This window comes from Equus asinus, chromosome 14 (genome assembly GCF_041296235.1).
Source record: "Equus asinus isolate D_3611 breed Donkey chromosome 14, EquAss-T2T_v2, whole genome shotgun sequence".
NCBI lineage: Eukaryota > Metazoa > Chordata > Mammalia > Perissodactyla > Equidae > Equus > Equus asinus.
The window spans coordinates 29,945,874-29,972,450 of NC_091803.1; the positions used below are offsets into that span (position 1 = coordinate 29,945,874).

At 50.1% G+C, this 26,577-nt stretch overlaps 1 protein-coding gene across 7 annotated transcripts in view; it reads right to left on the reverse strand.

Moving 5' to 3' along the window:
* The window catches only part of SCNN1B (sodium channel epithelial 1 subunit beta), a 56,775-nt gene that overhangs the window by 9,863 nt on the left and 20,335 nt on the right, over positions 1 to 26,577 (reverse strand). For 5 of the 7 annotated variants that reach the window (XR_011494225.1, XR_011494224.1, XM_070484685.1 and 2 more), the window contains 3 exons: positions 13,409 to 13,727; positions 10,827 to 11,103; positions 8,550 to 8,740 (listed from right to left, as the gene is read on the reverse strand). Coding sequence is in view for 5 of the 7 variants with exons in the window: in XM_070484685.1 (XP_070340786.1) it covers positions 8,550 to 8,740; positions 10,827 to 11,103; positions 13,409 to 13,719 (779 nt within the window). In the remaining 2 variants the exon portion in view is untranslated. Of the gene's footprint in view, positions 1 to 8,549; positions 8,741 to 10,826; positions 11,104 to 13,378; positions 13,728 to 26,577 lie in introns of all 7 variants that reach the window. The other 2 variants (XM_014864743.3, XM_070484687.1) reach the window with 1 other exon arrangement.

The window sequence follows — 26,577 nt, forward strand, 5'->3', positions numbered from 1 at the left end:
AGATTCCCAGACTCCCTTGGGAAGGAGGGCCGGAAGCAGTCTCTCTGGGGTCGGGGCTCAGGCTCTCTGGCTTAGCCATGAATTATGAGAAACACATTTCTTTGAAGTTTTCATGTGTCTCATCTACAGGGTCTTGTAAGACTGTGTACTGCATCGAATGGTGGCCCCAAAAAACCTATGTCCACATCCTAAGCCCAGGGACCTATGAGTACTATCTTATTTGCAGATGTCATTAAGGATCTTGAGACATGATCATCCTGGATTACCCAGGTGAGCCTTAAACCCAATCACAAGTGTCCTCATAAGGGACAGAAGAGGAGAGACACGCACAGAGGAGAAGCCCCGTGCAGGTGGAGACAGAGATGGGAGGGAGGCAGACACAGGCCGAGCACCGCCTGGGCCCAGCAGAAGCTGGAAGAGGCGACGAGGGCTTCTCCCCAGCACCGTTGGAGCGAGCCCAGCCCTGCTGACCCCTTGATTTGGGACTTCTGGCCTCCTCTGTGACAGAATACGTCTCTGTTGTTTTAAGCTACCTAGTTTGTGGTACTTTGCGATGGTGGCCACAGGACACTAATAGAGACCAGAAGAGAGGGGAGCGCCGGGCAGGGAGTGGTCCAAGGAGCTGCCGAATCCAGCAGGTGGGCTTGTCTGGGAAACTCGGAAGCCCAGGGGAAAGAGGGAAGTGGATGCAGTGGAGGGTCAGGGAGGCGGGGGACGCAGGCGAGGGCGGAAGCAGAGGCCAAGGAAAGAGAGGGCTGCGAAACGAGGCGTGAGGAGCCCCATACGAGGTTCTCTCTTAGGCCGTGGAAACGCTTCCTAAGGAAATAATTCAACAAGAACCGTTTCCATACAGATGTTCGCACAAGCAGCAACTGCATGATGTAGTTTCAAAGAATTCAGTTAAAGTTTTTTTTTTGGATATGGAACATTTCAAACACGAAAAAGTAGAGAGAACGAAGCCCACACCAGCTTCAACAACCATCACCCCACGGCCAGTCATGGTTCATCTCTGCCCGCCCCCGGCTTCCATGTTATTTTGAAGCAGATCTCAGACATCAGAATTTTATTTGTAAGCATTTCCATAAGTATGCCTAAAAGTTAGAACTCAAAAAATAATACTATTACCATATTAAAAATAATTAACCAAAATTTCTCAATATGATTAAATATTCAGTTCAAAATTCCAGTTATCTCATAAATGTCAATTTGATTTTTACAACTTATTTGTTTAAATCAGGATGCAAATGATGTTAACACGGGATTCGTTAGTCTCTTAAGAATCTTTTAAACTATGGCTCGCTCCATCTGACTTTTTTTTTTTCTTGCAATATAGCTGTGAAAAGAGCTCTGGTTTGATCCAGCTGATAATTGAAGACAGAGTGATACAATTAGAGGATCATCATTTTGCACCTCTGATGAAGGGATGGCTTTGGGCAATAGGCACCAGTGGTGACCAATGCTGTGTGCCTTCCATGTGGAGAAGCGGCCTTGCCAAAAAAAGTCAGCCCTGACCAGCATCGAGCGTCTGTCTCTAACTACCACTTACAGGAAATACCGGAGACAGAAGAACAGGTTCAAAGACACCACAGAAAGTCCGTCTACACAGTCCAGACCCCAACAGGATAAATAACCCAATTTCTTCAACAAATAAATTGTGAGAGAGGGAAAAGAAGGCAACCTACAGATTAACAGAAACTTAAAAGACTTGGTTTACACTTGAAATATGCAGACTTTAAGTGGATCCTGATTCAAACAAGCAAACAAACAAACAGGTGACATTTTCAAGTGTGAACATGACTAGATAGTCGATGATATTGGGGAATTATTGTTAATTTTTTTCCAGGTGGGATAGTGGTATTGTGGTTCTGTTAAAAAAGTCTTTCTCTTTTACGGATACGTTCTGAGCTCAGTACAGAGGAGAGAGTGTGCTGTCTGGATTTGCTGCAGAATAAACAGCAGAGGAGGGAAGTGAGTTACGGTCCTTGGATCTGGGTGGTGGGTCCAGAGGAGTTCATCGTACTCTGTTCTGTCTATCTGTGTGTTCTCAGGTCTCCATAAGAAATAGTTTTAAAAATGTCTTTGGAAGGGGCTGGCCCCGTGGCCGAGTGGTTAAGTTCGTGCGCTCCGCTGCAGGCGGCCCAGTGTTTCGTCGGTTCGAATCCTGGGCGCGGACATGGCACTGCTCATCAAACCACGCTGAGGCAGCGTCCCACATGCCACAACTAGAGGAACCCACAACGAAGAATACACAACTATGTACCGGGGGGCTTTGGGGAGAAAAAGGAAAAAATAAAATCTTTAAAAAAAAAAAAGTCTTGGATGTTTTTATATTGTTCTTCTTACTTTATCAAAAACAGGAAAGAATGGGGCCAAGAGCATCAAATGCTCCAGAAACATCAGCGAAAAGGCAGTCATCTTCTGAGCCTCATATTCCACGACAACATTTGCTGAGCAGCTTTTATGGGCCAGGCCTGTGCTATTTCTCTGTACATTCTCTCATTTAATTCTCAAAATAACCCCACGAGGTCAGCTGCCACTCGTCGCTATGTTCAGATCAGGAGGCCATTTATTTCCTCTATCTTCTGTCCCAGCCTCTGCGCCAGCAGGAGGGGAGTGCAGAGCAGGCACGGAAATCCCATCTGGGAGCTGACCCTGTCACACAGATCCAGCCTGCTTCCCCAGCCTCCGAGGCCAACAGGACAGTCCTGCCCTCGAAGCTCCAGGGCGTGGGAGGCCACGGAGCAGCGTCACAGCAACTCTCTCCTTCTGAACTCTGTCTCTGGCCCGGCCAAGTCTCTCCATCCCCGAGGCTCCCTCCCGGTCCAGCCGCCAGCACCCGGCCTGGGTTCCTGCAGGAGCTTCTGCCTCCACTCGCTCCCCCATGATCTTCCTCCTGCTCAGTGGTCAGGGCGACTGTTTCAGTCATGAATCAGAGATGGCATGCCCCTGCTTAGAACCTCCCAGAGGCTCGTGGCTGCTCACAGATTAAATGCAAACTCTCTCCTTTGGCCTTCTCCCCCTTGTTTGTTTCACTCCAGCGACACTACCAGATATTTTCAAATCCAAGGCCTTGTGGCCGCTCCTCCTTGTGCCTGGAATATTTCTCTGCCCAGCTCTTCAAATAACTGGTCTCTCCTTGTCCCTCAGGTTTCATCTGCACTGAGCCCTCCCCTGACCTCCCCATGCAAAGTCACCTCCCTACCCAGTTACTCCATCGTTTCCACCTGCTGTTCCCTTGACAGCATGCATCCAAATCTGAAACCATCTTCTCTAGTTCATCGCTTACTTATCAGTTCCTCCTGCTTTAGAACGTAAGCCCAGTGTGGGTAGAAGTCTTGTCTGTCCTCAGGAGGAAAGAACTTGGAGGCTAAGAGCCCAAGCCTGGGAGCCGGCCTGCTTGAATTCAAATTCTGGCTCTGTCATTTACTAGCTGGTGAGCTTGGGGAAGTTACCTCCCCTCTCTGTGCCTCGCTTTCCCCACCATAACACTGGGGCAATAATGGTCCCACCGAAAGGACTCGGGTGAGGGTCGGATGCCAAGCATACTGAGGTACTCAGCACAAGCTGGCTGCCACGGCTCACTGCGCTGTCCTCAGGTCCCGGCACATGGTAGACAGACACTCAGTAAATATTGTGTTGGATAAATTATAATATGTGATAAGGGCATCAAGAGAGATAAGACCGGAGGTGCGACACCTAATTCTCCCTGGGGCTGGGGGGTGGGGAGCGGGTCAGGGGAGGGTTCTTGGAGGAGGTGAGGCCCGCGCTAGACTCTAAAGATGAGTAAGAGGCAGCCGAGCCTAGAGGGTGGAGAGGAGAAAGGGCACATGCGGCAGGTGGCAGGGCACAGGCGAAGGCCCGGAGGGAGGAGGAAGCTCTGGGCGGGCGCTGCCGAGTCTGCATTCTGTGGAATCAGGGCTGTGGCCACAAGGAAGGAGCAGAGCGGAGCGAACCAGCTCGAGCTGGGCACGGCTCGAGAGGGAGAGACCCGCCCGAGAGGCGTGCAGACACTGTGTCCCCGAGGAACTGGGCCATCTGCAGCCAGGAGCAGGAGGCTGCTCGGGGCGCGGAGGGAGCCCTCCTGCCCAGGTGGCGCTCTTGGTCTCGCCGTGCATGCCAACTATTTGCTTGTTGATAACGCTCTTTCCCTGGAGAGGCTGTTCCCAGTCCCGCCACCTCCGCCTCCAGAGCCAGGGGCTTCCCTCCAAAAACCTTTCCTGGGCCAGGGACCAGGCATGCAGACAGACAGCAAGCCTCCAGAAAAGACCGGGAAATAGAGCATCCTAGCAGGAAGCAGTATAACAATAACGGTACTGTGTGGTGGAGGTCAGGAAAGGCTTCCCAGAACAGAAACTAGCTAGCCAGTCCCTAAAGCAATAATAATATTAATAATGCTTATCTATGTCTAGATCTTGGTTCCTAAATACCATTCTCCCATAAAAGGAACCAGGGCTCCTCAGAGAAATGGCTGATTCCAGGGCGGGGGCATCTGGTAGTGCCGGAAAGTAAGGAAGTACTCAAAAAAAATAAATAAATGGATGGGGACATGTCAAAGGGACACAGGAGCCAACTGAAGGAGCTCCCAGTGGCCATGGCTGGAAGAATTTGAGTAAGAAAATAAATAATGTGCTATTGGATTACAACCCAAATATACCCGAGTCCACACGGGTATAAATAAATGATTGAATAAATAAACAAACGGAGGCCAGACAGCTCCTCCTTACAGAAGCATTCCGAATAGCACACTCTCCCCTCATTAGGAGAGGTGCAGCTCAGCCCTCTGCCCCTAAGACCCGCGCCCCAGGTTCCAGGCTCGGCTTAGAGACTCGCTCCCACCGTTCGGAGCGCGGGCAGGGGAGGGGGTCCCGCAGCTCGCAGAAGCCTATCCAGGCGAGGAAGGACGACATCGTGCGCCGGCTCGTGTGGGTACCAGGAATGCCCTGAACTATGTGATGAGGAGGGCACCTCATTTCTGTGCATTCCTCCCCCGAACCCAAACCTCCAGTTGAGAAAAACAGATAAACCGAAATGGAGGACTTTCTGTAAAACACCTGACCTGTCCTCTGAAACAGTCACAGTCGTCCAAAGCCAGGGAGTCTGAGCAGTTGTCACAGCCCAGAGGAGACGAGGGGACAGGACAGCTAAGGCCGTGTGGGCTCCTGGATGGAATCCGGGAGCAGGAAAAGGTCGCTGGGAGAAACTGATGGAATCTGAATAAAGTGCTAAGTTTAGTTAATAGTAACCTGCCCATGTTGGTCTCTTAGTGCCGACAAATTGCCACGGCGATGGAAGATGTCAACAATAGGGAGACTGAGCGAGGCGGGTAAAGAAACTCTCTGTACATCTTTGCAGCTTTTTTATAAATCCAAAATTATTCCACAATTAAAAGTTTATTTTTAGGGGCCGGCCCGGTGGAGCAGCGCTTAAGTGCACACGTTCCTCTTTGGCGGCCTGGGGTTCGCCAATTCGGATCCCCGGGTGGACATGGCACTGCTCGGCAAGCCATGCGGCGGCAGGCATCCCACATACAAAGTAGAGGAAGATGGGCACATATGCTAGCTCAGGGCCAGTCTTCCTCAGCAAAAAGAGGAGGATTGGCAGCAGATGTTAGCTCAGGGCTGATCTTCCTCAAAAAAAAAAGTTTACTTTTAAAATATTCATATAATTCTCACCATGTGCTAAGCCCTGCTCCAAGCACTTTATCTTAATGTTAAGTCATTTAATCCCCATGAGAGCCCTGTGAGGTCATTTCACTGTCTCCATTTTCCAGACAAGAAAACCGAGGCCAGAGACGCTAAACAGCGCGTCCAACAGCACACAGAGCTGGCATTTGAGCCCAGGCGGTTTGGTATCAGGGTCCAAAGGTGGCTCATGTTTTCCTACAATGGCAGCTGCTGTCTTGAGCATTTGCTATGTACGAGGCGGGAGGATGGAGTCAGAAAGAGAGTGAGGAAGCTCGGGCTGGCGTTTGAAGCCCAGCATTGGGAAGGCAGAGAGGCACGTGTCCTCCGTGTCCTCTGGCACCACGTCTGAGGCTGACTCAGGGAGGCTGGGGACCAGCCAGCTGTGAGAGCGAAGGGGAGGTGAGAGATGAGATGGACTGAGGTTTCTGTGCCAGGTCGTGGGTGCACCTTCCGCTCAGACCTGCCAAGGGCTGGAGCACGAGGCTTGGGAAAGGTGGGCGGGGAGGGACAGTGAGGTTCTCGATTTCTGATGAGTGACGCAGGGTGGGCCTGGCCCAGACTGCCAGCTCTGCCACTCACCAGCTGTGTGACCTCAGAGACTTTGCTTAACCTCTCTGTGCCTCAGTTGTGTCATATAAAATGGGGCAAAGTAATAGTACATTTCTCACGAGCTCATTGCCAGGGTTAAACTAATTTTACACACGTAAAGTGCTAAGAATAATGCGTGGCACGTGAGAAGGGCTCAACAGATGTTAGCCTTATTGGGGGACCGGCCTGGTGGCACAGTGGTTAAGTTCCTGTGCTCTCCTTCAGTGGCCAGAGGTTCTTGGGTTTGGATCCCTGGTGCGGACCTATGCACCGCTCATCAAGCCATGCTGTGGCTGCATCCCACATACAAAAAGTAGAGGAAGATGGTCACAGATGTTAGCTCAGGGACAGTCTTCCTCACTCACCAAAAATTAAAAAAAAATAAATGTTAGCATTATTATTAAATAATGAGTTCCTTGTCAAATGTGGGTTTGATGATAACAATAACTACTAGTTATGGAGCCCAGCACTATCGTCCGCCTCTCATGCATATTCACTCCTTTAATATTCGCAATAACCCTGAGGCAGGGTGTGGCGGTCACCCGCTTTCAGGGAGCAGGCAGGCTGCAGCCCTCAGGGCTAAACTTGCTCCAGGTCACGCAGTGTATAAGGCGGAGCGATGATTTGAGCCTGATGGTCTCACCACCAGTGCAGCCTCGACCGCTTCACCAGACTGCTCCCGGCCACAGAAGCTGTGTGGCCAACACTGGGTGTTCTGCCTGCCCATCAACCACCTATTTCCTCTTTTTCTGCTCACAGCTCCTCGGCTTCTCTTTGGGGAATCACCCACCCCCACCCCCAGTCCATGTGACCCACGTGGGACCTGCTTTGGGGGGACCAGGTCGGTCCGGCCCAGCCCGGTGGCCTCCAGAGCCGGCACAGCCCATGAGTGGTGGCTCAGTTCAGGGACTGTGTGCTGCGCAGAGCACATGCCTTCAAACACTGGGGTTGGCTGGGTGAGACAAGCGCCCACTTCAGGCACCAGGGACATGGCAGCAAATCCCCCTTTGCCGGCCCGCTTGCCCTCTGGGGTGTGTGCATCCTCGCTGAGCTGATGGGCCCGATCATGGAAGGCACAGTAGTCTCTCTTTTAGCTGAGAGGGGAGAAATGAATTGGGGGCACGACGACACTAGTCCCCTGGGCACCCCCCAGCATCCTGGCAGGGCTGCCAGGCGTGTTTGGGTAAGGGTGCCCTGAACCAAGTCCCCCGGCCAAGAGAGGGGCTGGACCTAGCCTGAATCAGCCGGCCCCGAGGCAGCCCATAAGGCAGGACATGTCCCCTCGGAGGGGGGCCATCTTGTCCTTCTTCCACCTGTGGGGCTTGCCTTCCCGGATTCACACCAGGGGGCCAGGTGTGCAGCTCCGCCCGCTCAGGGAGCCTTGACACCACCCAAAAAATGCCTGCCCGAGTGCGCCTACGCACACTGGGGGCCCGAGGATCCAGAGCTGTCAGCAGCCTCTCAATAGAGCTTCCTGAAGGTTCAGGAGCTGAGAGAGATGCACCGAGGCCTGTCCCTGGAGGGTGACACTGGAGTCTGTCACTCATCCAGAACGGGCAGACTCAGCCAACAGCCCCCTCTCCAGAGGCCTGGCGTGGGAGACCCTGAAGCCCCAGGCCAGGAGGACCGGGCAAAGCTTGGCTCGCAGGCCCAGGGGAGCTGTCAGGAGCAGGGGAGGCGAGGGAGGTGTGGGTCTGCAGCCCAGCCGTCAGAGGACCCAGGCGTCCAGGGTCAGTGTCACCCTCATTCTGCCGTCCTCTCGACATTGGGGTCGTCTGGGAAAGGATATGCAGCGAACACCTCCAGGGCCCTGCTCTACATGCTGACGGAGCTCACTTACTCTCCATGGTAATTCTAGGACGTGTGCACAGTTTTGCCCATTTTAGGGATGAGAAAACTGAGGGCAGTTGGTGCTGGGCTGTCCGCCCAGGTCCCCGGCTTCGGAGTGTCAGAGGCTAAGAGCTCCCGGCTGCCCCTTCGCCAGCCCCCTTGCTTGGGGAGTCAGGAGACCCGCGCCATCCTCTTGGGGGTGGCACACAGCCAATGATGGGTGACGGGGACACGTACAAAGGCTGGCCCCTCGCTGGTGCTCCAGAGCCCCTGTGAATCAGGCCGGGCCCAGACGTCTCCTGTGAGCCCATCCTCGCTTCGCCCTCCCTCCTTCCCGATCCTGCTTTCCTTACAGACTCTTCCTAAAGCCACGCCGTCAGCATGTCCCAGGGCCTTCAAAGCACCCCTTGCTCAGGCTCTGCCCCAGGAGCCCCGGGTGGCTCTCACCTGTGACTGCAGGGCTCCGCCCCGAACAGGCAGGCCAGGATCAGCTGCTCGCCAGGGTAGCTCATCGCCACCAGCTCCTGCCGCGGCACCTGAGAGAAGATGTTGGTGGCCTGCAGGACATACCACTCCATCACGGCCTGGGTGGCGCTGGTGAAGTTCCGGAAGGTGCACACGGTCCCGTTGAGGCTGCACTGTGGAGGCCAAGAGGGGCTCCTGTGGGTGCCGGCGAGGCTGGCAGGGCCCCAGCCACCGCACCAGGGTACGGGTGCGAGTGCTCTGCCAGCACCCAGCCTCTGGCTGCACCTCGGGGCTGGGGCCACCAGCTGCTGGGCCAGTGGCACCCCCATGTACACTCTTGCTTACACACGCTCAGGGACCGCGTCCTCACACATGGCCGCACAGTCACAAGGACCCACAGAGCCACCAGCCAACCCCAAATACAGCCTTACACATAAGGGAACATACACACACATGCACTCACACACGTGCACACACGTACACACACATAGGTACAGAGATGGACGCCCGCTTTCTGACATCACAGCCACATGACGGCATGGTCACAACTACGCACACACGCATCCACATGCCCCCCAATACACGTGGGCATGTATAGGGACAGGCCCCCTGGAGGCCATGTGGACCACGAGGGAATCAAGTCTCTGTGCTCTGCCCCCCACTCCGCGGGGGGAGGACCCGGGCCTTGTCCGCCTGTGCCCCCGAGGCAGGGTGGCAGGGCCCCCCCTCTTTGCTGCAGCCAACCAACCTCCCCCTCCCCCAGAAGCCCAGGTCCCCAGACACAGCACAGACTCGGCCCTGGGTTCCGGCCTGGGCCACTCTGCCTCTGTCGGCCTCAGAGTGGGCCTCCCTTCTGGGGGCCAGGAGCCCTGACCTTCTGAGACAGCCCTCGGGGCGGCCAGAGCACTGTTCTCAGGCCTCCTTGTCACCCCCAAGGGAGACGACAATAACACTCACTCTCTGGGGCTCTGTCCCAGGGCTTTACTAACCCGCCCACTTCTCACTGCAACCCCACCCCATCACCGCGAGGCTGAGGCCCGGGGAGGCAGAGGGGTTAAGGAAGGTGTGGCAGCAGCAGCCCCCCACTGCATGCACACACACGCATGCACGGGCGCCCGCACTATGTGTTCACACATGCATGCATGCACACGCACACACAGGGCCTGACCCTGAGAGTCGGGGCAGCACCAGGGACAAGCCTGCTTTACAGATGAGGACATGGACACGGGAAGCTGGGTCACTGCACCAAAAAGACGTCGGGCTCTGGAGCCTCATGCTATTTTCTGGTTTGTGTAGCAAAATGACGGGAGGCCCCAGCCTGATGGATCCCCATCCAAGGGGATCATCAAAGTCACTAGAAAGCCCATGAACAATACAGATTCCTGGGCCCCGGGTCCAGAACTGTCCACTCGGATTCCCCGAGAGTGGGGTGCAGGGACCGGCAGAGTCATGCAGCTCCCCAGGGGATCCAGGCCTGACAGGGACCATCTTCCCACCTGCGGGCTGCAGGCTCCCAGCATCCCAGTGCAGGGCAGTTACGCTACGCATCTGTCCTGCACAGCTGTGGGTTTTCACTGCCCAACATTTATGTCTATGTCTTCTGATAATGAGACTTAATTCCTCCTTCAGGGAACCACCCTTTGCCTCTTGCTCAGTCCACGTGGTCTGACAGAGGCTGACATCACCCCCAGCTCCAGGAATGACCTGGACTGGTCCATCATGAGAGCCCATCCTCCACCCCACAGGGATAGATTTAGGGGTGAGCATGTGACCTGATGAGTCAGCCCCAGGACTTTTGCTGGGGCTGCTGGGAAAGAGGGACTCTGTTTCTGGGGAGAGTGCTGAGTTGGTGGGGTGTACTTCTGGCATTGTCAGCGCCCTCTGCATGGGGAAGGCCTGCCAGAGAGTGAAGTCAACTGAGAGAAAAACTGAGCCAACATGGAGAGAGATCAAGTCTCGATGACAGCATTTGAACACCTGGATCCAGCCATACCTGAACCCAATGTGCCAAGACTTCTTAGTATGTGAGCCAATGAATTCCCTGTTTTGCTTAGTTTGAACTGGGTCACTTGCATCCAAAAGCATCTTGACTAACATACCAGCTGTTTCTATGTTTCAAAAAGCTCAGCAAACATACAAAATAGGCCCTGGCTTCCAGCCTGCCTTTTCCCAGTTAGACCCAGATCGTCAAAGGAAAGAAACTCCCATCAGCCTCACTGGATAGACCCCACTGCTTGACGTGTGCCCAGGGCCACTTACTAGTCTCATGGCCACTTTGCACCCCTGGGCATCACAGGTCCTTCCTGGTGCTGGGCTGCTGCTTGCTGAGCTGTTGTGATTGTCCCCAAAGAGGTCAAGGACCACTGGCTTGTGAGGATTCTGCTCATCAATAAGCACCAGGGGCGTGTGGTTCCAGATGGTGAAGTTCAGGGCCTCGGTGGCGTTGGCATGGCTTGGCTCAGGAGCCAGGATCCTCTCCAGAACTGCGTCCATCAGTTCATCCAGGTCCTTCAGCAAATGCCTGACTTTGGAATACCTGGGTGGGGGAGAGGGCGGGTCGGGGGGCAAAGGCTAGCTGTGAGGCTGAGCAATGACAGTCTGGGGTCCCCTCCTACTCCACGTGTGAGAAGAATTCCCTGCCCAAGCACCTGCCCCTCTATCCACCCACCAGTGCATCCATGTGTCAATCTACCCACCCACTCGCTAAGTATTCAGTGAGTACCTACTATGCGCCAGGCTCCCTGCAAGGCACAGCAGACACAGTAGCAAACAGGACCAACTGGGTCTCTTTCCTTATGAAACTCACATTCTAGTGAGGAAGAATCATAGGAGCTACGGATATTGATCACTTAGCATGTGCCAGGTGCTAGGTGCTGTCTGTGTCTTATTTAATCTTTGCCACAATTGTATGGTCATCCCCACATACAGATAAAGAAACTGATGTTCTGGGAGTTGCTTGATGTCCCAAGCTCGCCCGCTGATGAGGGGAGAGCCAGGGTTGGAAGCGGGTTTGGCGAGTTCCAGAGGGCGTGCTGTTTGTGCACAGGGGTTCTGATCCCCGCTCCCGGGAGGGGATAGGAAATGCAAGGAGGAGGGCAGGTCTGCGACCCCGAGGTCCTCATCCTCCAGCAGTGATTCTGGAGACAGGAGCATGTTTCAGAAGGGAGAAGATGGCTGCGACTGCAGGGCCGGGCTCCAGGATCTGCTCTCAGCTCCTGCAGGCTCCCGTGCTGGACACGACGACCAGGCAGTCTGGCGGAAATGTGTCCATACCGCGGAGTGTCCCCACCAGGCACTGTGTGGGGGCCCCAGGCCCTGCACCCCGGTCATTCCAGACCCAGTGTACCCCAGACCTTGCCCCAGAATGTGGTCTCCAGGGTGGTGTGTGTCAGCACTGGCTGGCGGATGTCCTACAGCAAGAGCACTAGACCCTGGACACAGGCCCAGGTCCTGGCACAAAGGTGACATTGGCCACAGAAATCGCCTCTCCCCAACCATTAAACCAGCCACCTCTGTGCACACAGGAAGAGGAAATTGGGAAGGGTGGGGGCCGCAGAGGGGGTCCTATTACAGCCTCAAGGGCCACAGTGCTGTGGAGCTCGTTGGGTCATTGCAGGGGCTCTGGGTTCAAATCCCAACATGACACTCAATATCTGTGTGACCTAGGGCAAGTTAACCTCTCTGAGGCTCTGTTCTCTCATCTACAGAGTGGGGGGGATTAAAATATGTACCCTAGAGGGCTGGGGGGATTCAATGAGGAGAAGCTCATAGAGCACTTGGTACAGAGCGTGGACACAGCGTTGTTATTATAATTATTAAGAATCCTCTTGGGTAGCACCAAGGACTCACTCAAGCAGGAGCCATATTATTAGAAAGGAGGGAATTTCTGATAACTGGAAATGTAATTGGGAAGTATGAGTTCACTTCCAGGACCTTCTTTGGGTAAGAATGTTCTCTGTGACTAGCCATGCTGGCTTTTCTTTCAATTCCTTGGACACACCAAGCTCTGTCTCACCCCAGGGCCTTTGCATGCCCTGTATCCTCCAGTTTGGGTCCTCTTCACTCTGCTTGGCTAACTTCTACTCATTCCTTGGGGCATTTTCTCTGACTGACCCCCTGCCTCTCTTCAATGTTGACTAGGTTGGGTCCCCTTGTGCGTCCCTGTCATAGGACTTGCCATCAAGGGGTTAAACAGTGGCAGCTCTGGAGTCAGGTCAGGCCTGGGTTCAAATCTCACAGTTGTCCACTGTGTGTCTCTGGGTAAGTTCCCTCACCTCTCTGAATCTCTGTTTCCTGATCTGTAAATTGGGGCCACATCAGGGTGGTTGTGTGGATCAGAATTACACAACTTACCCAAAGAACACCCAACATACTGCCTGGCATCTCATAAGCACTCAAGGCGTGGTAGCTACATATTTTTTTATCATCACAATTATAATTAATTCAATATCGATGGGGGGGAAGATTAATGTCTGTTTTCTCTGGCAGGCTGTGAGGAGGGCAGGGACTTTGTTTTCTTCACTGACGTAGTCCCAGGGCCTGGCACATAGTAGGTGCTCAAAAAATGAATCAATAAATAGGCACCAGCATGCCTGAAGGGCCTACCCGATATTTTACTGCTTTCTTTAAGCCTAGGAAGTTTATGAATTTTGAATCTTACTGGCTGCAAAGGGGTGGAAACAAAGAGGGAAAGAGAGAGAAGGAGAAAGAGAAAGGAGAGAAGGAGAGGAAGGAGGGAAGAAGGGAGGGAAAGAAAGAAAGGAAAGGAAAGCTGGAAGGACAGGAGAAAGACGAGAAGAAAAGCCGCGCACCAGCCTGCCGGTGCTCCGGGGACCACCTACTGGAAGGGGCTGGCGTTGCAGATGGTGACGGCGGGGAAGTCCATGGTCTTGAAGCCGACGGAGAGGGAGACGCTGACCTCCCAGCTCAGGTAGGTCCTGATGAAGATGCCCCACTGCCAGCAGACGAGGGCCGCGAAGAGCAGGGTGAGCAGGAACCACATGGCCTTCTTCTTGGGCCCCTCGCAGATGATGCGCTTGGGGCCGTGGGTGTTGGTGTTGTCGCAGTACCACACCAGCAGCTCCTTGTACGTGTAGCCGGGGCCCTTCTGCAGCCGGTGCAGGCCCTTCAGCAGGTACTTCTTCACGTGCATTGTGGCACCTGCAGCGGGACACGGGAAAGCCACGTCAGACACAACATCAGCCTCGCATCCGAGGATGTCCCAGTTGTGACCGGAGCGTGGGCACGCGAGACAGACACACCAGGCTGCACACCCCAGCCCTCCCTCCCTCCCTTCCTTCCTGCCAACTGTCATCTATCCATCCAACCAACCAGAAAGCATTTATTGAGTCCCTACTGTATGCCAGGCACTGAATTAGTCCCTCTGACTCAATGATGAGCAAAATGGACAAGGTTTCTGCCCTTTAGGAATTTCCAGCCTAGTGGACGAGTTACTTAAGCTCTTAACTCCTTAGGTATGCCACCTGTAAAATGGGGACAACTGTACCTAATTTATAGGATTGCTGAGAGGGTGAAATGAGGTGATGTGTAAAAATGCTGAAGATAGTACCTACCACAGACTAAGTGCTCAATCTGTTAGCTGCCATCATGACAAGCTGTTAGCGGGTGAGACAGATGTTAATCAAACAACCCATCAAAATCACATACTTCCAGAATGTGCTGGGCAGGATGGGAGCCTGGGCCCTGAGATCCCAGAGGCAGTAAAGGGTGGCGGGGAAGAAAGGATGCTGGAGCCAGAATGTCTGGCTTTGAATCTCGGCTCCACCACTTTCTAGATGTGTGACTTTGAGCCAATCATTTTCTCTGTGCCTCAGTTTCCTCATCTGTAAAAGGGGGATAATAACAGCCTCCACCCCACAGGGTTGCTGGGAAGACTGAAGGAAAAGATGTAGCGTGTGGATTAATGCCAGGCATCCAAGTGACAGCCATTGTTATGACAGAGGGGAGGGCCAGAAGCCTGAGAGTCCCCAGAAAGGCAGAGAGTCAAAGGGCAGCAGCGTTAACTAGGTGAAGGGGGGCACTCAGGTGCAGGGACAAAGGCTGTGAGGGGAAGGTAGCCTGGGGAGGTGAGCAGGGCCAGGCCATGCAGCGCCTTGTGGCCAGGATAAGGATTTGGGTTTCAATCCTAGAGGATTGGCACATTTGGAGGCGTGGAGGTGTGAGGCTGTCGAATCTGCGACTGGAAAAGAACACTCTAGCTGCTCTGTGGACACGGATTGGAATGCGGTGAGGGGGTCCAGGAGCCTCGGCTGCTGGCTGTGGTCGTGCAGGAATGGCTAGCCTTTCCGAGACTCTGTTTCCTGTCTGTATGAGCAGACAGGGTTCCTGTGGAGATGAACCAAGATGCTTGCCACAGAGCCCGGCACAGGATGCCTTCTCAGGAAATACCTGCTTCTCCTGGCTTGTCCCCGGATACAGTGCAAGAGCACCCCAGCCCTGTCGAAGGTCACCTCTTTCATGTAGCTGTCCTGACACCCTGGCTGGAAAGACCCTGGCCTTCCTCTCGGAGCCTCTGTCGTTCTGGGGGCACTGTGGCAGGCAGTGCAGGGCCTGCTTGGCCAGCATCCTCTCCCCTGGCTCCGATGTTTCCTCAGGCGAACTGCTCCTCCCCCAGTCTCTGTGAGTTGCCAGATTGATCTCCACTCCTAGTCTGGGGAGGTGCTCACACAACCCCAGTTAGGACCACCGGGACTCAATTCTGTTACTTTATGCTGGAATAACTGAAGAAGAGACTCCTTTTAGCGAAGAATACTAAGCTGGTGGTATTTGGCACCACAAATGCCTGGAACTCCGCTGAACAGCCAAATGAGTAATTGCAGACCTTCATACCCAAACAGAGATCTTAAACGTGTCCGACCACGTTCACTCCTGACCTGACCTTCTCACACAGTAACATCCCTCGCCTTCCCGGCCGAAGCATTGGAGGCTTTCCCCTCTACCTCCAGCGCCTCTGCTGTCTGATGGAAATCCAGCTCCGTGTGCTGGCCCTGGCCATCAGGGCTGTAAGACAGACATTCACAGACTCATCCAGCCCCACCTTTCCCCAGAGGGCCCGTTTCCTGCTCTGGGGTAATAAAATAATAGTAATTATGATAATGACAACTACGAGAGCTACATCAAGGTACTAGATGTTTACCCCGATCCAGGCACTGTGAGGGGTGCATATGTTACTTCCTTCTTATACATCATTATCCATGACTATAGACTTGGGAAGAACCGGGGCTTTGTCTGTCTTGTATCGTGCGGTACCCCAAGGCCTCATAGGTGAACAGCACATAAGGCTCCAGTAAACAGTTGTGAAAGAAAGAGACAAAGGGCCTCTTGAGGTCTGCCCCTTTCCATTCCCACCCGATCGTTCTGATTCAGTCAAGGAGAAAGTCTCAGTTTGGTACAAACAGGTCGTTAACATCTCCCTGGGTCCTGCTAAGCTCCCAGCTGAACAATGAGGCCTCAGATTCAGAGCCGTGTCAAGCAACAGGAGCCACTTAGAATAAACAACATTCTGTTTCCACTGGGCTTATTTTTAAGAGAGATCTTCTGTTTACAGCAAGAGATACTGGCCTTTGCTTTAAGTTCATAAATACACTTAAGTGGAAATAAAAGGGAAATGCACTTAAAGAAAAATCTTCAGTAAACCATTGTATTACGTGCAGCAAAAACTGTGACAATGGTAGGCAAATAACAGAGAAGCCTGTTGAGAATTGGCTTATCTCCTAACTAGTTTGGTCCCTTGGGCCATTCGCCCAGTAAAAATCAATTAAATGCTCCAAACAACTTTATGTCATTCTCGTCAGATTTTTACCCCCAAGGTGACAAATGGTCTGTGTTTGGAGTGTATACACAGCTTGCATAGAAAAGCCTAAGTCAGTCTGTAGCTTAAACCAACCCAAACAAGCCAAGTGGCGATTGGGTCCACGTATGGACGCAGAAAGTGTGCACACCGTCATGCTTCAGGAGTCACAGATTGCTATCTACAAGTTGACCTCGACCTCACGGTAAAGGTTCTCGGCAGCAAATGCAAAAACAATGCATGTTGCATACCGTGGCTGCTGTTGTCTTACGAGGGAAAACATCCACCCACTTTCAGAGACGAATTTTCCCTGAGACTTTGACTCAGTCTCCTGGCAGAAGGAAAATTAGGAACCCAGTGTGGGTCTCTACTTAATATTTTGACAAAAGACACATAAACGCTATTCATGTGGCCAATTCTTCTGAATCTCCTGAATGAGAGGGTGCAAATGGACGACCCAGGAGCTGTACTGGTTTTGCAAAATTTTTTGTTGTTGTTTGCACAGTATTTTTTTTTAAAGTTCCCTTTTAAAAATAACAGCTTGATGAGATGTAATTCACATACCATATAACTCATCCATTTAATGTATAGAATTCAGCAGATTTTAGTATATTCAGAGTTGTTCAACCATCGTCACAATAAATTTTAAAATTTTTTCATCTCCCCCAAAAGAAACCCTGGACCCGTTAGCCTTCCATCCTCATTCCCCCCTTCCTCCACCCGCCCCCAATCCCAGGCAACCACTAATCTATTTTCTGTCTCTATAGATTGGCCTATTCTGGATGTTTCGTATAAATGGAATCAGACATTATGTGGTCTTTCGTGACTGGCTTCTTTCATTTAGCATAATGTTTTCAAGGTTCGTCCATGTTGTAGCATGGATTATAACTTCATCTCTTATCGGCAAATAATATTCCATCTTATGGATGCGTCACATTTTATGTATCCATTCGTCAGTTGATGGACATTCGGATTGTTTTCACTTTCTGGCTATTTTGAGCAATACTGCTTTGAGCAATCACGTACAAGCGTTTGTGTGGACATACGTTTTCATTTCTCTTGGGTATATACCTAGGAGTGGATATACCCACTGGATCATATGGTAATTCTATGTTTAACCTTTTGAAGGAATCCCAGACTGCTTTCCAAAGTGGCTGCACTATTTTACAATTCCAACCACAGTGTGTGAACATTCTAATTTCTCTACATCCTCCTAATCCTTGTTATTATTGACTAAAAAATATTATCATAGCCATTCTAGTGGATGTGAAGTGGTATCTTATTCTGGTTTGATTTGCATTTTCCTGATAGCTAACGATGTTGACCATCTTTTCATGTACTTCTTGGCCAATATATTCATTATATTGCCACTATATCTTCTTAGGAGAACTACCCATTCAGATCCTTTGCTCATATTTTAATTGGATTGTCTTTTTATTATTAAGTTGTGTTATTTATATGTATATTTCTATATATAAGTCCCTTATCAGATATAGGATTTGCAAAAATGTTCTCCTAGTTTGTGGGTTATCTTTTCACTTTCTTGATGGTGTCCTTCAAAGCACAAAATTTTTTAATTTTGATGATGCCCAATTTGTCTATATTTCTTTTGTTGCTGGTGCTTTGGTGTCATATCTAAGAACCCACTGCCTAATCCAAGGTCATATAGATTTATTCCTGTGATTTATTCTAAGAGTTTTATAATTTTAGCTCTTATAGTTAGGTCTTTGATTCAGTTTGAGTTAGTTTTTGCGTGTGGTGTGAGGTAGGGGTTCAGCATCATTCTTTTGCACGTGGATACCCACTTGTCTGAACACTGAGACTGTTCTCTCTCCATTTATCTGTCTTGGCATGCTTAGTGTTTTTGAAAAAAATACTACTAAAAGAAAACCTAAATAAATGGAGATATACCATGGTCATAGGTCAGAAGACTCAGTATTGTTAAGATGTCAATTAACCCCAAATTGACCTTTAGAGTTAATTCAGTCCTACTCAAAATTCCAGCAGACTTTTGGCAGAAATCAACAAACTGATTCTGAAAAGCAAAAGACCTAAAATGGAAAAAAAAAACCCACTTTTGAAAAAGAAGAACAAAATTGAAGATACTATCTGTTATCAAGACTTACTATCAGGTACAGTAATCAGAACAGTGTGATACGTATTGATCAATGGAGTAGCACCGAGAGTCCACAAATAGACCTCGAAAGGTGCTAAGGTAATTTAAGGCAGGAAGGATAGTCTTTTCAATTAAAGATGCTGGAACTAATGGACGTCCATAGTAAAAAAAGGGAATCTCAACTCCTACCCCACATTATACACAAAAATGAGCTGCAATGGACCAGAGATGTAAACATGAGAGCTAAAACTGTAAAACACCCAGAAGAAAGTACAGGAGAATGTCTATGCAACCTTGGGTTAGGCAAAGATCTTTTAGATAGGACACTAAAATCATGACTAATAAAAAAAACATAAATTGTACTTTATTAAAACTAAAATCTCCTGCTCCTCAAAACACACTGTTAAGAAAACGAAAGAGCAAGCCACTGGGAGAAGATATGTGTCATAATATGTCTGACATAGAATTTGTATGTAGAATATATAAAGAGTTCTTACAACTCAATAATAAGACAAACAACCCAACAAAAAATGGGCAAAAGATTTGAAAAGACGCTTCATAAAAGAAGATATATGAATGACCCATAAGCACGTGAAAAGATGCTTACCATCATTAGTCATTGGGGAAATGCAAATCCAAACCACAAGGAAATACTATTTCCCACCCACCAGAAGAACTGACAGCACCTAGTGTTAGTGACGCTGTGGTGCAATCAGAACTCTCCTACACGGCTGGTTGGAATGCAAAATGGTGCAGTCGTTTTGGAAAACAGTTTGGCAGTTTCTCATAAAGTGAAACGGACATTTATCTTATGACCTATCGATTCCACTTTTATTTATCCAAGAGAACTGAAAACATATGTTCACACAAAGACTTGTATATATATATTCACAACAGCCTTATTCATTAATAACTCCAAATTGGAAACAATCCAAATGTCCACCAACAAGTGAATAAATAAATAAACTGTGGTATATCCATACAATGGAATACTGTTCAGCAATAAAAAGGAACCAACTACTGATACATACAACAACACAGATAGATAAAAAAAAACTTATGCTGAATAAAAGAAGCTAGACACAAAAGGGTACGTGCTATATGATACCATTTATATGAAGCCCTAGAAAAGACAGACTAATCTACAGTGACAGAAAGTAGATCAGAGATTCCCTGGACCTGGAGTGAATAGAGAATTAACTAGAAAGGTACACAGGTGAACTTTCTGGGGGTGATGAAAACTTCTATATCTTGAGTGGGATGATGATTAATTTGAGATAAATATATGATAAAAACTTATCAAATGCTACATTTAAAATGGAGATATTTTATTGTACATAAATTATATCTAAATAAAGTTTTAACAGAACACACAAATCTATTGCCGTTTCCAAATCATGAAAATTAAATTACTAAATTATTTCACAATTATTAAATTATTTCATATTTTTAAAAATCCAGATTTTCTCCATCTTTTGAAAAATCAGAAAGATCTGCCAATTGTCCACGCATGGAACATCCTGCTAGAACTGAAGGGCAGCTGCCCTCCTAAGATGCAGCATGTGCTCCGCACGCAGTTCAGCCCGGTTTACCCCATTCTCTATTTGCTTAGCCCGCTTTACTCATTTTTTTATTCCTGCTTTGGCTTACGTGGACATCAGACTTTGTGAGCCTTGTAAATTATAGGTCAGACGCTTTCATTAAAATCCCTTGTACTTATTTTTGCAGCAAAACCTCAATTATCCAAAGTTATCAGGGAATAAGCGTTCTGGATAGCTGGATTTTTACTGTTAATTGAAGGTTAACCTGAAAATGGATTTGACTCTGGTTATTGAAAAATCTTTCATGTGTCCGTCTCTGCTAGGGCAACTCCAGATCATGACTGACTCTTTGTTCTCAAGCACCTCACCATGGCCCGGGCCACAGATGGGGCTCGCTGCACCGGGCTAGACATGGTGAAGGAGGGCTTTTTAGGGGAGTGGTCAGAATTCTCCAGGGGCCAGGACATACCCTGGACATCGTTTCTATTTACAAATGTAAATATTATCTGCTTTCCAGGCACCAGGATCTTGGTCTCTAAATACCACTCTTGACTAAAAGGAACCAAAGCTTCTTAGAAACATGGTTGATACCAGTTTTGGTGCAGGAAATGTACAAAACGAACCTGGGGTGTCTATTCATCCCAGAAAGCAAAGGCAGGTATGAGAGGTCAAAAGGACTCCTTGAAGGGGTTCTCACTGGCACAGAGGGGACAATGTGAGCATCTTTAAAAAAAGCAACACACAATTAATTGAAACATATTAAATGCGTAAAAAAATCCATAGGTTCATAATGATACTAAAAAAGGGAGCAGTGAGTAAAACAATAATGTTATTAATAAATAAAAGTCCCATTCATAAATGGGTCCCATTCAGTTGTTTCACCTGTATTTGGGGCTCTAGCAGCTATTATGTTCAGTAAACTCCTTAATTCAATGCAAAGGTCTGCAAATTTCAACTCAAGATCCAGCCCAAAGCCTGTTTTTCTATACATTCGCGCTAAGAATGGTTTTTATATTTTTAGAGGGTTATAAAAAAAAGAAGTCTATGTGACAGAGACGTAAGTGGCCCTTTACAGAAAAAGCTTGTCAGCGTCTGATTTACCGTGTCCTATATGTTTGCATGAAACACAAAGAAATCTTTAAAATAGGTTTTCATATAAGTACGCATAATTTTTTTATTTTTCCCCAAAATATCTGCTAATTTAATGTTTCCCAAACATCAATCATTTGCATACCACCTTCACAACTTTTGCTAAATCCATGTTAGCACTTGTGTCATTATTTACTTGATAAATAACATTGCCTCAACTCACTTTTTTTGCTTAAAAAAAATTGAGTGTTGTCCTAAGCAATATTATGAATACAAAGCAACACTATGCCTGTGAAATAAGTTTGATGTGCTAAGCCATTCTGCCTAATACACATTAAAATAATTTCCCTATTTAAAAAAAGGATTATCTGTGTACCACTTAAAATCATCTTGCTTACCACCCTTTAGGAAATTCTCTGATAACCGTTTTCTCCCCAGCTGAAGCGTACAATCTCTTCTAAGCATCTTCTCATGCATCTGCACACCATCCTTTTAAGTATGTTGGAGTAGGCATAATTATGCCCATTTCACAGAGAAGGTAACTCGAGCACAGAGGGACTTACTCATGGTCACAGAGAGCCAGAGGCAGATCTGGAAATAAAAACCAGGTCGCCAGGCTTCCAGCCACCTCTCATCGATACGCTCCATGGGACACCGAGACTCTTGCCCCAGCTCTGGCGGGTGTCGGGTAAGTCCGCAGCGTGGCAATGGTGGGGCCGCAATGGTGGGGCCGCCCGCCTTCTGCGCGTGGGCATATGCGCCTCGTTCGCCCAAGGCTGCGGCTCACCGACATCCCGGGGTCCCGCCCTAAAGCCAAACTCAGCGCGATTAATGGAGGTCGTAAGAAAAGTCGCGCCCTCCATGGTCCTCCAGGAGGGGCGACCCGCAGTGGTCTTATCTGAGCTGATCAGAGACGGAGAACGTTGCCAACGCACAAGTGAAGAAAAGACAGGGCAGGCCTGCGCGCACTTGTGTAAAATAAAGGCAGCAGAAGCGGCCTTGCCATATTTACCGTGTGTGCATAGCCGTGGCCCTCAAGAAAGAGGACTAGGTGGCTGGGGAACAGACAGGAAAGAGACTTTTAAAAATGAGCTACTCCTTTTGCATCTTTGGTATTTTGGACCATATCAATGTCTAACCTATTCATTTATTCAGTCAGCAAATATTAAACACCGACTGTGTGCTCAGCGTTGTTCTAGGTGCAGAGGGTCTATCAGTAAATAAACAGGAAAGAAAGAAATCCCTGCCTTTGTGTAGCCTACATGCCTGCAGGAGACAGAAAAAAGTATTAAAAAGAGCAATTTTAAAATTTATGCTGATTCGAGTTAAGTTACAAAGAATCTATACGGCAGCCATTAGATTCACGAAGATCAAAAGGCTTTGTAATATCCAGTCATCGGCCAAGCTTTGGGGAAAAGCACACCTCTCCATGGCGGCGGGGTTTAAGTTGGTGCAGCCCCTAGGACAGTAATCTGGCGGTTTCTGTTACATTTACAATGGGACAGCCATGACCCGTCGGTTCCACTTGTGGTGCGCGTGCGCATGCGTGCTTAAATGCGCGGGTGCTTGTACGCCCCTGTGTGTGTGTACAGTAACCATGGGGATTGCAACACCGTCATACCCTCAAACGGGGAGCAACCTGACTGCCCAGAATGAAAAGTCTGCTGTGTGTGTATGGAGCGCAAACCGCTCCACTAGTAGCCGTGGGGGCAAAGCAGGGGAGACCGGCTGCATGTCAGGCTTGCTGGGGGATTCGGCTGCAGATAACAGCTGGACTAGAGCAGTCCCGACAGGTGTGCCTTGAGTGCTTCAGGTCAGGCAAAGTGTTGACGCTCTTGGCCTTTGGGTGGCTGGGCTGGGCTGAGGCACTTGGAGCACCCGTTCCACTCCTCCCCCCGGCTCCCACCGCACCCCACCCGCCATCGGCCACAGGCTGCCTTGTCTTTTTACCATAGCACGTGATACAAAAACTAGATTATTGGTGGTGAGCGGGATGCGGTCTGTGCAGGAACTGACATATAATAATATACACCTGAAATTACACAACGTTATAAACCAATATGACCTCAATAAAATAATTTTTTAAAATAAATAAATAAATAATAAAACGATAAAAAGAAAACACAAATACGCTCATTCTCTGTCCGCCACGGCATGAGAGGTTGGAAGGCAACATGAGAGGTTGAGAAGTGCTTTCAAGTTCATTCCAGCCCCGAAATGCTAAGAATGTACGGCAATGTCACGCTGAGGTCACCTCTGAGTTCTCTGTGGCTGGGTCGTGCCTGGGTCACTCTCCTCCCCCTCTCTGGTGTCAAGGCAGTGGCCACGCTCCCGCACTCCACGGAGATGTCTTTGAGGTCACTGCCCCGTGCTTTGGGGTGGTGTCTGGGGTGGTGTGGGGGAGTGTTGGTAGATCTCCCACGGTTTCACCCCACGGTGGGGTGATGGCTCTCATTCTCCGAGGGAGGGAGCATCCTCCAAGGACAACGAGGAGTTCATAGTCACTGCCTCCAGCAGGCCACCAAATGCCCAAGGTTAAGGACCCAGAATTGACTTACATCCAACAGGGAGTGGGTGGCACAGTGTTTGGGAGTCAGATCCCAGTTAGGATCTGGCTGTGCTGTTTCTTCAAAGGAGGGGCTCAATCCACAACAACAATAGGTCGGCCTTTTGGAGCCTTAATTTTCTCATCTGTAAAATGGGGATAATAGTACCTGCGCCTTCTAGGTTATTGTCAGGAGTCAGTGAGATAATGCATGGGGAGCACTTTGTGCCTGCACGTAGTAAGTCTTGATAAATGGTAGCTGCTATTTTTATTATTATCATTATTATTTTGTGCAAGGAGCAGAAATACTCAAAATAACCCTGAATATTCACTCTGGGTTGTGGTTGTTGGGACTGTCATTTGTGGGGAAATGACCAGCGGGAGAAGTGGCACCCAGGCTCGACTTCTTGTGGGACTGAGTCCTTCCTTGACAGGAAACTCCCATGGTCCCCAAGGTCTCCAGTGGTCCCCGAGGTCCCCAAGGGCTGGCAACTGACTGTCCCAGACAACTCTTGTAAACAGCTGCTCCTAAACCCAGCCTGCCTGGCACCAGCAGCCACGTACGCATCCCATGGGTACTTGCCATTGACAAGACCACCTTCCACACTTGTCCCACGTGAAGGAAGACCCAGGTGGCTGGGGGTCCCGCCCCTGGAATGGAGCCATCACCACCCCAGCAGGTGCCCTGGCCCCAGCATGCCTCTCTGCGGGGTGATGGAAGCCTGAGAGATCAAAATATCCCTATGCTGCTGTCTTTGACTTTGTGGGTGTCCCTGTAGAGCCTTTTCCTTAACCCACACCTCGTGGTGGCATATTCATCCCACCCCTCCGCAGGGCCAGCGCCAGCCCACAAGGATGCAGGGGGTGGGGCAGAACCCAGACCTGGAGCACAGACTCCCCTCCTGCTGTGCCAATCCTAAGCTATCCTGGGAAAGAGGCGGTGTGGGCTCCTGTTGGAGGCTGGCTGCATTGAGCTGGTGGGCAGGGGACCCCACCCTGTGCACTCTCTTCCCTGCACCTTCTTTAAGACCCAGGGACATCCTGTGATGACTCGGGTGCCAGCACTGTCCCTTCATCCCCAAGCAAAATGAACCCACCTTTCCCAAGGAGGCCGACTACGACACGCGCTTTGTGATCTGAGGTGCTAGGAAATGAAGGCAGCCTGGTGGCCAATGTTGCAGACACTGAACACAGCCCAGGAGGGCTAAAAACAGAGCAAGGATCTTGAAAAAAGCTAGCACGGGGGGTGGGCAAGGCGCGAGGGGCAGAGGCCCACCGCCATCTTCACCCCAACCCAGCTCACAGTGGCCCCGCTGTGCCAGTCTGGCTGGTCCTGGGATGTAAGATGAGTCACGATGTCCGATATGTGCTCAGAGCTACTGCTGGGCATGAAGAGCGTGCGCCACACTTTGCAGGGAGCAGGTGCCAGGTCCCTGGAAAACCTGGTCTGGTCTCCAGATGTGAAGCCGTAACCGAGGTCCCCCAGAGCTCCATGGAGGCCTGGGGCACAAGAGACCCCAATGCACAGGGTCCGGTACGCCACACACCCTCACCCCTCAGGCACCACAGGGAAAGCAGGCTCAGGATCCAAAAGAGAGAGGCTGCTGGGAGAAAACGCTTTGTCAACACTTCAGGGTGGACTGATACACCCGGTGGGGACGGGGCCTGAATGGCCCCAAGAGCCGCCACTTACACCAGCTTTTCGCCCTGACCATGGGGGGGACCAACAATGACTGTGTAGGTTGGGCCTGTTCAGGTTGGAGGCAGGCAGACAGGAGTGAAGTCCAGTTCATGCTCCGCGGCCCTGCAGTGCATCCCCACAGATGGGGGCCTTTCTCTAATTTGCTCGAAGGCATCATATAGGCTGGCAGGGGTGGTCCTGCCAAACACCAGCTTCTGCCTGGAGCCACGGTCACCAACATCTGGCTGAGCTGGGCCATATTTTCCAAGGAAGAAAGTCTCCTAACCCTTGGCTGGAATGTGGGGGTGAACTTCCCCTGATATGGGAAAAAGTCAATAAAAGAGTTGCAGGAAAGGCTTACCATAACTCCCCGTAGAGGGAGCAGCTCAGGACCTAGGTGCTGCAGCCAAGCTTTGGGTTTGAACCCAGACGTGCTGTGCAAACTTGGGCAAACTACATGGTGTCTCTGTGCCCCCATTTCCAGGAACAATATTACAGCTCCCTCTGCGGGTGCTTAGAACAATGCGTGGTCCACAGTGCCATATGTGTGTTAGCTCTTACTGGCTTTTATTCTTTCAAGGGTCTACGCAAGAGAAAAAAAAAATGATTGTTTTCTGAATCCTAAAAGAAAACTGCGGCATTTTAAATGTACAGAACAGTTAAATAAACGTTGGCAATGTGATCCCAGCCAGACAAGTGCCACTCAGTTCTGAGGTACTGATATGCAAATGATATGGGAACTCATTGTCTTGATAGTGGAAGTTCCAAAGGTCACACGCAAAAAAATGATCCCAAGGATGAGGAACCTCAGTCTGCACTTGCCTCGAACTTGGGGACATCCTGAGGGCACAGACCTGGGGACCTCCTTCCTGGTGACGGTCCATCACCCACTTCCTAGGAGTCACTTCTCCCAGCTCCAGCCAAGAGGTCAGAGTCGAAAGCCTAGAACCTGTTTTTTTAAAGACTCACACATACGTAAATGGATCACCAACGAGAGTTGGGAGACCACTGGGACCCCTTCGTATGCCGACAGGATAATCCAAAGTCTGAGGAAAACCTCAAATACACCAACCCACTTAAAAAACTCACTTCAGAAATAAATGCTCGAGTCACGGCATGGCTGGTGAAACCACAGCCCACAGTTCAGAGGCATTTACCACAATGTCGCAGGACAGGACTTCCACGTTCCAAAGTGACGGGACCAGACCAGCTTCCAGGTTTCAGGAAC